The 12804-nt window shown below is 51.6% G+C and overlaps 1 protein-coding gene across 3 annotated transcripts in view; it reads left to right on the top strand.

Annotated features, from left to right (window-relative positions):
• Positions 1 to 5503: 5503 nt before the first annotated feature.
• Positions 5504 to 12804, top strand: part of VAMP4 (vesicle associated membrane protein 4) — a 30381-nt gene continuing 23080 nt past the window's right edge. For all 3 annotated transcript variants that reach the window (XM_065409608.1, XM_065409609.1, XM_065409607.1), the window contains exons 1-2: positions 5504 to 5590; positions 7946 to 8075. In XM_065409608.1, coding sequence (XP_065265680.1) covers positions 8010 to 8075 — 66 coding nt within the window. In that variant the 5' untranslated portion in view covers positions 5504 to 5590; positions 7946 to 8009. The remainder of the gene's footprint in view (positions 5591 to 7945; positions 8076 to 12804) is intronic.

The raw sequence follows: 12804 nt of genomic DNA, 5'->3' as shown, positions 1-12804 counted from the left end.
GTGTCATAAACAGGGTGTCTGGCTGTAAGGAAAATAAAAACATTGAAATAATGGCCCCACAGTATGCCAATATTTTTATGGCTGACTTGGAACAACGCTTCCTCAGCTCTCGTCCCCTAGCGCCCCTCCTCTACTTACGCTACATTGATGACATCTTCATCATATGGACCCACGGGAAGGAGGCCCTTGAAGAATTCCACCTGGATTTCAACAATTTCCACACCACCATCAACCTCAGCCTGGACCAGTCCACACAAGAGATCCACTTCCTGGACACTACAATGCAAATAAGTGATGGTCACAAAAATACCACCCTATACTGGAAACCTACTGACTGCTATACTTACCTACATGCCTCCAGCTTCCATCCAGGAGACATCACACGATCCATTGTCTACAGCCAAGCCCTAACATACAACCGCATTTGCTCTAATCCCTCACCTACAAACACCTACAAGATCTCTATCAAGCATTCTTAAAACTACAATACCCACCTGGGGAAGTGAGGAAACAGATTGACAGAGCGAGATGGGTACCCAGAAGTCACCTACTACAGGACAGGCCCAACAAGGAAAATAACAGAACACCACTGGCCATCACATACAGCCCCCAGCTAAAACCTCTCCAGCGCATCATCAACAATCTACAACCTATCCTGGAAAACGATCCCCCACTCTCACAGGCCTTGGGAGGCAGGCCAATCCTTGCTTACAGACAGCCCCCCAACCTAAAGCAAATACTCATCAGCAACTACACACCACAGAAACACTAACCCAGGAACCAATCCCTGTAACAAACCCCGTTGCCTTCTCTGTCCCCATATCTACTCTAGCGACACCATTATAGGACCCAACCACACCATCAGAGGCTCATTCACCTGCACATCTACTAACATGATATATGCCATCATGTGCCAGTAATGCCCCTCTGCCATGTACATTGGCCAAACCAGACAATCTCTGCGTAAAAGGATAAATGAACACAAATCAGACATCAGGAATGCATGACCAACTTTTATTCAAAGCCTGGTCTGTAGGACACTAGTCTCAGACCTCCTCTGTCTTTGCTGTAGGATATGAGACACTTGTACCCTTCAGGATTGTAGCTACTTGCTTATTGGCCTATTTAGGGTTCAAACAGAAGGACTGCTTTCTCTGGTGTAAAGCAACTCAACTTCTATATTATCTTGTAAAAAAGACTTCTTGGTGGCAGGGGCCTCTGTTTGGCCTGCACTGATGGGTCCACAGTATAAAAGCTAAGGCCTCAAGCTTGTAAACTTTTACACGTGTATTTAACTTAAGGCCTTGGCTACACTTGCAGATGTACAGCGCTGTGAGTTAAACCTGACTTCGTGCAGCTGAGTAGGGAAAGCGCTGCAGTCTGTCCACACTGACAGCTACCCAGCGCACTGTCGTGGCCACATTTGCGGCAATTGCAGCGCTATTGGGAGCGGTGCATTATGGGCAGCTATCCCACAGAGCACCTTTTCCCATTCTGGCGCTGTGGGTTGTGGGAAGGGGGCGTGGGTGCGGGGGATTCTGGGTCCTGTCCCAATGCCCCGTGATGCATCGCTTCGCATCCCAGAAATCCCTTTGTTTCCGTCCACCTTTCGCGCCATCTTTCAACGGTTTCTGTGCAGCGCGATCTGTCTGCGGGAAATGGAGTCCGAACTGCTGAGGCGTATGCTGACGAGTCTCGCCAGCACGTCACGTTTGGCTGTTGAACTATTCCTTAAGATCCAAAGTGACAGTGAGAGTGAGGGTGAGGAGTCCGACGAGGCTATCGAGCCGCGTAACGCGTACGACACGAAATTGCTTGTGGCATTCACGGACATGCTCAGCACCGTGGAACGCCGCTTTTGGGCTCGGGAAACAAGCACCGAGTGGTGGGATCACATCGTCATGGAAGTCTGGGATGACGAGCAGTGGCTGCAGAACTTTCGGATGAGAAAAGCCACTTTCATGGGACTGTGTGAGGAGCTTGCCCCCACCCTGCGGCGCAAGGACACGAGATTGAGAGCTGCCCTGCTGGTGGAGAAGCGGGTGGCTATTGCAATCTGGAAGCTGGCAACTCCAGACAGCTACCGGTCGGTCACAAACCAGTTTGGAGTGGGAAAGTCAACCGCTGGAGCCGTGTTGATGCAAGTTTGCAAGGCCATTAATCGCATCCTACTCAGAAGAACCGTGACTCTGGGTAACGTGCAGGAAATAGTGGATGGCTTTGCACAAATGGGGTTCCCTAACTGTGGAGGGGCGATAGATGGGACGCACATTCCTATTCTGGCACCACCCCACCTAGGATCCGAGTACGTTAATCGGAAGGGGTATTTCTCTATGGTTCTCCAGGCGCTTGTGGATCACCGTGGGCGTTTCATTGACATTAACACAGGCTGGCCCGGAAAGGTGCATGACGCACGCATCTTTCGGAACACTTGGCTGTTCAGGAAGATGCAGGCCGGGACTTTTTTCCCAGAGCAGAAGATCACGGTAGGGGAAGTTGAAATGCCCATTGTGATCCTTGGAGATCCCGCTTACCCGTTAATGCCGTGGCTCATGAAACCCTACACAGGGAGCCTTGACAGCAGCAAGGAACGGTTCAACTACAGGCTGAGCCGGTGCCGAATGACTGTGGAGTGTGCCTTTGGCCGTTTAAAGGCCCGCTGGTGATCTCTGTATGGGAAGCTGGACTTGGCCGAAAACAGCATCCCCGCAGTTATATCTGCATGCTGTGCCCTCCATAATATTTGTGAAGGGAAGGGTGAAAGCTTCACTCAGGCATGGACCTCTGAGGTTCAACACCTGGAGGCTGAATTTGCACAGCCAGAGAGCAGGGCTATTACAGGGGCCCAGCGCGGGGCTGCAAGGATTAGGGATGCCTTGAGGGAGCAATTTGAGGCTGAAAACCAGCAGTGATATCTGGTGCCCTGCACAGGAGTGAAGTGCAGTAGTTCCAATCTTTAGGAAGCAGTGTTTGCTAAGCAGACAAGCAGACTTGCAGTGCCTGTTTATTTCCTGGGCTAAGGAGTCTTTTACTTTATGCAATAATAAAGAATGTTTTCAAAGCCAAAAAATCCATTTATTGAAAAGAAAAAAAAAGTATTTATTGAAAAGAAACAAGGGGGTGGAGTGGGGAACAGTACAATCACAGATTCACATATGTCCTGTCTGGTGTGCTGTGCAGTGAGTGCTGCACTTCAGGATAGCTATACTGCATGGTGATGGGGGTTGAGTGCAGAGGGTAAGGGTCGTGGTTTTCAGGGCTGGGTGGTGAAGATACTGGTGTTGGAGGCAGCGGGTGGCGTGAAGAACACGGAAGTTGGGGAAAGTGGGTTGGAGGTGACAGTGGGGCACAACGGAAAGAGTTTTGGGACAAGGGCTGTAGGGGGGGGGGTGGCGTTTGCGGTACTGCTCCTCTTTCTGCATGGCTACCAGCTCCTGGATAGCGTCTGCTTGGCGCTCCAGGATGCTTATGAGCCTATCAGTGCTTTGCCGCCGGTGCGCTGCATTTTCCTGGCGGATCCTGCTTTCTCTCTCCCTCCAGTTCTGTGCTTTCTCATTCTCTTTAATAGATTGCCGCATCACTTCTTGCAGCATGTCTTCTTTGCTTTTTCGCGGTCTCTTCCTGAGTCTTTGCAGTCTCTGAGCAGGCGATAAGAGGGACGGCTGAGGTCTCAAGGTTGATGCAGCTGTATAGGCAAAATGCAACATTTAACAGAGGCAGCATTGTTTATACCAGACGGAGTAATGATTCCCCCCGCACTTAAGGAGTAGAAAACACACAGGGTCTACACAATAGCATAATTTTCCCGTCCGAAACAGAGCACACATATCACACGGGAGCCTCAAAATGTTGAGTAAGGGGGACTGATTGTTTCAGGGCTGCACTGTCCTCTGGGTTTCTGTGCCTTGGGGAGAGCCAACAGCTTCAGGGGGCACCTATACTGAACACTGTCTCAACATTTTCCACAGGAGTTCGTCCTGGACGATATCTCGCTGCTGAGGGTGACCTGGGAAGCAAGGGAGGGTCTTCTACTGCAATGCGGCTTCTGCCCTGGCCCATATGCAGCTTGCCTGTGTGCAGCAATGGTCCCCCCGCCCCTCGCGGCACAGTGGCGCGGACACGTTCGCCTGGCTGGGACAAGGTCCACGGTGGCTCTCCCGATAAACCTGCGCAAGCGCATTGCACACGTTCTGGACGAGACATTCGAGGAGATTACCGAGGCCGATTACCGCGATGTGATAAACCACATCAATGCACTATTCCGCATCTAGGCATGCATGCCTAACCCTCCTCTCCCAAAGAGCCCGCACCGAAAAAATTCCTTCCCGAAAAAAAAACCCGCTTACCGGGAACCTGCTCTTCTGTTTGTCCTCCACCAAGTACCGGCCGCTGCAACTGGCTACCTTCCTCCTGGCTCGAGAAGAGCTCCTGGCTGCATGGCTCCAGGGATTCCAGGGTGTCTCCATCCGGCCCACCACCATCACTCCTGTTTTCCTCCTCCTCCTCTTCCTTCTCCCCCCCCCACACCGGCTCTGAAGTGTCCATGGTGGTGCTCGGAGTGGAGGTGGGGTTAACCCCAAGTATCGCATCCAGCTCTTTGTAGAATCGGCAGGCCGCTGGGGGAGCACCCGAGCGGCCGTTTGCGTCGCGGGCTTTGCGGTAGGCACTCCGCAGCTCCTTCACTTTAATCCTGCACTGCAGGGCGTCCCGGTCATGGCCCCTTTCCATCATGTCCTTTGATACCTTCCGAAGGTATCGTAATTCCTACGGCTGGAGTGCAGCTGGGACTGTACAGCTTCCTCCCCCCAAACACTGCTGAGGTCCAGCAACTCGCCACTGCTCCATGCTGGGGCTCACTTGGCGTGTGGAGGCATGGTCACCTGGAAAGATTCGCTGATAGCACTCCACACCACGCCGGGCTGAGCAAACAGGAAGGGGATTTTTAAAATTCCCAGGGAATGTAAAGGGTGGGTCACATGGTTGGTTACCTGAGGCCAGGGCAGTAGAGTTTGAACTGATGACCAGACTGGCTAGAACAGGCATTGTGGGATACTGCCGAATAATTTTGGAGGCCATTCACAGCGCATTGGGCGGCCACACTGGCGCCACAGCGCTGCAACAGCAGCGCAATACTCGCTATTCCTCTCGGAGAGGTGGACTACATGCAGTTCTGCAACCACGGAGCTACAGCGCTGCAAATGCCTTCCAGTGTGGACGGGGAGTGAGTTACAGCGCTGGGGGAGCCTTTACAGCGCTGCAACTCACAAGTGTAGCCAAGGCCTAAGTATCTCATCCTCTCCTCAGCCAAATCCCCTCCCCATCCACCCTTTCGCTCCCCAGGCCTCCGTCCCCGCCCCATCCGCTCCGTCCACTCCCCCTCTCCAGCCAGCCAGGGCTGTGCCCCCGGACTCTCACTCTCCCCCTCCCAATGCCAGCTGGGACGGAAGCCGGTAGGACTCAGCGCGCTGGGAATCGATGACTCGGCGCTCGTCCTCGCCTCTGCTGGAAGCGCCGAGTGCTCGATAGAGCAGCTGTCTCGCTGCTGGGCCCCTCCGCGCAGCCCCGGCCATTTCCCTGCTGGCCCGGAGCGGTGAGCGGGGCCGGGGGAGAGCGCGTCCCCCGCGCGGAGGGGCCGCTACATGGAGCGGGAGGCCCTGGGGAGGGGTTCTGTGGGGGGGCTATGGGGGACAGGGTTTGGGGGCCCTTGGGGAGGGGTTCTGTGATGGGGGCTATGGGGGACAGGGTTTGGGGGCCCTTGGGGAGGGGTTCTGTGGGGTGGGCTATGGGGGACAGGGTTTGGGGGCCCTTGGGGAGGGGTTCTGTGGGAGGGCTATGGGGGACAGGGTTTGGGGGCCCTTGGGGAGGGGTTCTGTGGGGGGGGCTATGGGGGACAGGGTTTGGGGGCCCTGGGGAGGGGTTCTGTGGGGGGGCTATGGGGGACAGGGTTTGGGGGCCCTTGGGGAGGGGTTCTGTGATGGGGGCTATGGGGGACAGGGTTTGGGGGCCCTTGGGGAGGGGTTCTGTGGGGTGGGCTATGGGGGACAGGGTTTGGGGGCCCTTGGGGAGGGGTTCTGTGGGAGGGCTATGGGGGACAGGGTTTGGGGGCCCTTGGGGAGGGGTTCTGTGGGGGGGGCTATGGGGGACAGGGTTTGGGGGCCCTGGGGAGGGGTTCTGTGGGGGGGCTATGGGGGACAGGGTTTGGGGGCCCTGGGGAGGGGTTCTGTGGGGGGGCTATGGGGGACAGGGTTTGGGGGCCCTTGGGGAGGGGTTCTGTGATGGGGGCTATGGGGGACAGGGTTTGGGGGCCCTTGGGGAGGGGTTCTGTGGGAGGGCTATGGGGGAGAGGGTTTGGGGGCCCTGGGAAGGGGTTCTGTGATGGCGGCTATGGGGGACAGGGTTTGGGGGCCCTTGGGGAGGGGTTCTGTGGGGTGGGCTATGGGGGACAGGGTTTGGGGGCCCTGGGGAGGGGGATCTGTGCGGGGGGGCTTGGGGAGCAGGTTAGGTGGGGGAGGGGCTTTAGGGGTCCCCAGATAAGTTTGGCTGCAGAGCTATTCTCCCTTTCTGCTGTAGTCTGGTGGCGCTGCATACGTTCACACTGCACAGGAGCTGGTATTAGGGTCTGCTGTGTGAAGCGGCTCCTTCCTCTGCTCCCAGGCTCTGTATTTTACATGGGGGTGGTGGGGTTAACCTGGGGGGGGGGCAAGTTTCTGCAAGAGAAGCATGGGGGAAAGCAGTTTCCTTGCACTGAGGGATCTCCACAAACATGTAACTTCCTCCAGTCTGTGTCCATTGCACTTGCTTCTCCTCTGATAATGGTCACGACTCCCCCGATATCCCCTGGCCTGGCCCATGGTATTCCTTGCTTCCCTGATAGCCAGCCTGTGCCTGTTGTGGTCCCTGCTTCTGTCCCAGCCAGCTGGGTGACCTCCCCCCAGCCTATGACCATTGTACTCACTGGTTCCTGACAGCTGGCTGGGTGACTTCACCTAGAATCCGTAGTTTGTTCCTGTTGTGCTCCTGGGTCTGGAATGTTATTGTTAACCTGTATTAGCAATCCCATCCTTCTGGTTGTGAATCACTAAATGAGGAGATGTCTTGCCCTGTTGCCCTATGACAGGCTGTGTTAAGGAGAGCAGACAATGCTCATTTTGCTGGGCCGTTTGCTAAATTTCCTGAATTTGTTGTATTGTCACAGCCCTATTGGTATCTGTGCAGTTTTCCACATGCCCTCTCCAGGGTGGAGGGTCCCTGGGATTTTAACTCTTAATCTCCACTGACTGCCCGGGTAGGGGAATGTGGTGGTGGTCAAACCAGCAAAGCCACACTTGGGATGGAAAGCAGCTTAGGGTGGAGCTGGGTGGCTCAGGGAACTACTGCTGGTTGGATCCAGAACCTTTGACCTCTCAGTTATTGGGCCAAAGCTCTTTTCTTTCCTGTTTTAGTTACTCTTTTTTTTTTTTTTTTTTTTTTTTTTTATAAAATTGGTTTCTGTTGGGTTTTGTACCAAAGGATTTTCTGAAACCATCCAGCTATGTGCCAGGTGCTGTACAAAGATGTAGAAAAACACAGTCCCTGCCCCATAGAGTTTAAAGGCTAAGGCCGTGATCATACAGACACTCACATGTGGCACTCAGTCACAGGCTCAAAGATAAGCATGTACCTTTAAGTGTTTCCAGGATCAAGGCCTAAGAAATTAGACTAAACTAAATGATCTGTTCCGTTAAGAAGGGTTTTTGGGTCCATGAAAGCATAACATTGCTGTGGTTGTTCATTGATTTTTCATTCTCTTGCCTATGGCATTTGTAGGTGGATTCTGTTTAACTTGTCTGTGTTTTCCTGGGCACTGGAGAAGGGGAGAGAGTGACTAACTCCTTGCATGATCTGATAGAAAATTGTATGCAGCACAATTAGATCTCAGAGATGTTTGTTCCACTCTCCCATCTAGGCAGTGTATTTCTCTGCCACCTCCTTGTATAGGAAGATCAAGACCATTTTTGTGAGTAGAAAACATGCCTCCAAAATTCAAGCGTCACCTAAATGACGACGATGTCACCGGCTCGGTGAAAAGTGAAAGGGTGAGTGCCTCATAGCCAGTAGTCTTGTTTGCATTTATTAATGTTTTGTACCCAGCCCCCCTTGTTTTACCTTAATTAAGAGGGATGAGTATTTGCTAACTCTGCACTCCCTGGAGGCCTGAGACCCATCTTTGAGTGAGCCTAACCACACAGCTTCATCGCTGATGACTTCAATGCCATTGAAACAGTGGAGGGCATGTTTAAAGTGGACCACAAATGGATGAAATCCACCAATGCTGAGTAGCCCCACCAACAGCCTAAGTGGGGCGGTCAGTGTGTTAGCTGAAAAGGCACCTTTTCAAAAAGCATGGTGGGAGGACCCATTGAATTCTTCTGTCTAGCTCCACTCAATCCTAATTCCGTAGAATGCATCACTCCGTGACTTCACAGCTATTGAACGACTCCATTGGAACATGGAGCCAGCTTGGGACAGAGTGCTGTGTGTGCGTGCTAAGTATTTTCCATTTTGTAAATGATGTGTGTGTCAGTGTTTGTGTTGAGGAGACACAACAAAGATTTAAATGCCAGAAATTGATAACTGCACTGTCTACAGAAAAGGGATTGATTTGATTTTCTTCCCCAACCTCAAAGGCTGTTTCATGTTCCATTAGGGTTCTCTTGTAACTGTGGTGTAACACAATGATATATTCTAGGGCTCCACAGCTTCATGGACCTGGCTGGTGGGATATAAAGGGAATTAATGAAGTGACATTATTTTTAGATACGCTGAATACCTCCTCTTAGCCTGGCAGGTGGAGAACATTCAGTACACTTGGTGAAGTAACTTGATTTATTTTTATTTTCAGGTCACCTGGTGTAGACTGCTTACTTTGGAGGAAATATTAGATATAAATAATACATAACAAAGATTGTAGGGTGGTTCTTACTTTTAAACAGATTAGCTGCATCTATTACTTACATAGTGCTATAGGTGTGAGTGACTATTTACAGATGGGGAGTGGGAAAAAGAGCTTAATATCAGAATGTCCCAGTCATCGATTATTTGATTGTGCAGAGTGTTGCTGCAATACAGCAGTTAAGGTATTTGCACCCCTCACAGAGGTGAAAGTAAGCTGGTATGGCGTACCGGCAAGAGCCGGTGCGCCGTACCGGGGCGGCCCAGCTTCCCCAGGCAGCAATTTAAAGGGCCTGGGGCTCCCAGCAGCAGCTGGAGCCCCAGGCCCTTTAAATTGCCGCCAGAGCCCCGCTGCCGAAGCCCTGGGGTAGTGGCAGCGGGGCTCCGGGGGCTATTTAAAGGGCCAGGGTTCCCGCTGCCTCTACTGCCCTGGGCCCTTTAAATAGCTGCCGGAGCCCCGCTGCCGCTACCCCAGGGCTCCGGGGGCTATTTAAAGGGCCCAGGGCAGTAGAGGCAGCGGGAACCCTGGCCCTTTAAATAGCCCCCAGAACCCTGGAGTAGCGGCAGCGGGGCTCCGGGGGTTATTTAAAGGGCCGGGCTCCCGCTGCCTCTACAGCCACGGCCCTTTAAATAGTTGCCGGAGCCCCGCCGCTGCTCCGGCAGGCTCCAGCGGCTATTTAAAGGGCCCAGGGTGGTAGAGGCAGGGGAGCCCCGGGCCCTTTAAATAGCCCCCGGAGCCCTGCTGCTGGAGCTTGGGGTAGCAGCGGCAGCCGGGGGCTCCGGCAGCGGTTTAAAGGGCCCGGGGTGGTAGCGGCGGCTGGGCCCTTTAAACTGCTGCCAGAGCCCCTGGCTGCCGCTGCTACCCTGGGGGCGGGGGGAGGGCACTTACCGGTGCAGGGCGAGCCGGGGCTGGCTCTGACCCCCCCCCCAATCCCCACCCCTTCCGGGGGCCAGAGCTGGCCCCAACCCAGCCCCGTACCAGTAAGTCACTATTTCTACTTTCACCCCTGACCCCTCACCATGAAGTGTAGCATTAGACTAGTTCAAGGCAGGGTGTTCAGCAGTGCTTTTTATTACATTTCTCTGTGTGCAGTGGAATCGCTATATTATAGGATTCTCAACTTGCATATTTTCTTGTCAAGTATCAGAGGTGCCACAGGACCCTCTGTTGATATTTTCTTGTGTAATTTATTTGTAATTTGCATGCAGATTTCTTTTATTCTGGGCACTTACATTCTAAATGAGCACTAGGGTAACTGATATAACTAGGCTGGGAATTAATGACATATTCCATGGGAAGGGTAAATTGCAGCTTTCTTATCTGTAGCATCCTAATCGCATAGGTCCTTAAGATAAGAGACTCTGGTATAGCTTTGTTTTTAAATGAGTCTTGTAATTTATGCATTCTCTGTTCAGTTAATCTAGGCTGTAAAAAGTGACACATTAGGGTTTTTTTGCAGACTCAGTAATAAAAATAATGTACTGTTGTCTCTATTCTTTACTGGACCTAAACAGAATAGAAACAAAATAAGGTGCTTTGCAAGTTCTTCTTTTTGTAGTAGTTTCTTCTGATTTTTTTGGTTGCTGTTTTTTTTTTTTTTTTTTTTAATAAAAGACTTGCTAGCTAGTAAGTCTGCGCCTGTGAAAACTGATATTTGTTAATATTGCCTTTCACAGCAAACTTACTCAGCCTTGGCAAGCCAGAGGACAAATTAAGCTCTGAATGGAGAGGTGGGTAGGGAGGCAGTGGGGGCCAGGGACAATGGAGGGTTGGTGAAGGCGGGGGCTAGAATGGTAGGATGGTGAGCCGGAGGCCCGCACTAGCTGTCTGCTCCCTCTGGTGTTTGTGGCTCCAGAGGGGGGCAGGGCCCAACCCCTACTGGTGACCCCAGGGAGGGGGTGAATGCTTTGCGCCCTTCCCCCCCCCCCCAAAAATCACTGCCCCGGAGGCTGTGGCCACAAGAAAAACCCCTGGTGGCCACATGCGACTGCGGTGGCTGCATTTGAGAAACGCTGCTTAGGCAAACCTTGTACTGGCTGTGTTGCAATTACTCATGCCCAAATATGATGTCTAAAATGTTCCTGTAAAGTTATACTTTGTGTATTATATATCGCAGTGGAATTTACTTTCTGTATCGAAGGCCCCTCTATGCTGGGCTTGGAAATATATGTGCTGAACTGGTTTAAATCATTATTACATATTAAGTGGATTTGAACATGATTTGTCTAGCCACAGTGCTGGGGGTCAAACAGTGTTTAAACCAAGTCTGGAAGCCAGGCTCTAGCCTCAAATACTGCTTATCTTAGCTCATAATAGCTCCTAGTGAGATGATTGACAACTTGGCTGCAAGGGGAAGTGCTTTTGCACCACAAAAGTCCATACCTAGGCTAGAACACGATTTCTAGACTCTGTTTAAACTGGTTCAGCAAATGCAGTTTAAGCTGTAGTGTAGATGGGCCTCAACGCTAGTAATATGGGAATTTAAAACCAAACACAAGGGGAACAGTATCTCTAAGCATCGTGAGGATGGGGTGAGACCTGAGAGTCCAGTGCGGGACAGAGAACCCCAAAGAATTTTTTCCTTCTCAACTATTTTTTTAACTCTAAAAAAGGATATAGACTTGAAGAGTTGGAGCATCTGTTATGGAGATAAAGCATGCCAACAGCCCCTAAAAGGAGATATTTATATTTATTTAAAAGAAGAACCAAGCCAATGTCTTATATTTAAAGTAACCTTACAAGATTGTCATGAAAATTCTCAGTGCAGGTGCCCAATCTACTTGACTCTCCTTACTATGATGATAAAATCTAATGATATTTTACTTGTCAAGTGAACTTTCGGTACAGTAGAATTTTTCAAGACTGACTTAGAAGGTCAGTCTGAGGATCATCCACTGATTTGTAATGGAGGCCAAAAAGCATTACTAAAGAGTGTTGCGGTAACTGTGCAACATGTAACATAAGAGAGTGTGAAAATAACCCCACTACCAGAAATGTACTCCCTTCTCCAAGACCCTGTTGCTGAACAAGAGGAAAATCCAGATGTCAAATTCAACTCCACCCTGTGCATCTTTGTGGCAGTCACAGTATGGGATACTATAGGAACTTGTCACTCAGTGCAAAGCATTCTAGTCCTAAAACCCACTAATAACCTTAACTCCAATGTGAAAATTGGAAAGGTTCATCCTCTCTGTTAGCAACCAAACCCCCTCTGCTGGTGGGGTGGGAGAGAGGATCCATTAACTTTAATCCTCATTTCCATTCTTTATATCATCAGGTGACAGTTTATTTAAAAACCACAGCATCTTCTGAGATGGAAATGCATATGGTCTTCCATGTGGGTAGGACAAAACAAAGTACCGTATATACTCGATCATAAGCTGGTTCGTTTATAAGCCGACACCCCCCCCCCCCCCCCCCCCCAAGATGGATAAGTAAAAATGGAAAATGTTTATAACCCATTCGTAAACCGACCCTATAATTCAGGGATCAGCAAACTTTGGCTCCCGGGCCATCAGGAAAAGCCGCTGGTGGGCCGAGATGGTTTGTTTACCTCCAGCGTCCGCAGGCACAGAGGTAAACCTAAGTAAACAAAGTGTCCCGGCGCGCCAGCTGCTTACCCTGATGGGCCGGGACAGCAACTGGTTGGGAATTTTTTTGGGGTGAGAAGCTGGGAGTCGGGAGTAACCCCTGTGACCACCCCCACATGACCCCACCCCTAGCTCGGGACCCCCACACTCTCCCCATCCCATCCCTTCCCACCTTATCTGCGGGGGATGCCTCTGGCCTGGCTGGAGCTGCTCCGGCAGGCCAGACCGGGTGGTGCTGCCGCCGCATGTTCCAGCTGGCTGGGCCGGGCGGCACGGCTGCAG

Source organism: Emys orbicularis, chromosome 8 (genome assembly GCF_028017835.1).
Source record: "Emys orbicularis isolate rEmyOrb1 chromosome 8, rEmyOrb1.hap1, whole genome shotgun sequence".
NCBI classification, from domain to species: Eukaryota; Metazoa; Chordata; order Testudines; family Emydidae; genus Emys; species Emys orbicularis.
This window is presented reverse-complemented; position numbering and strand designations above follow the sequence as displayed.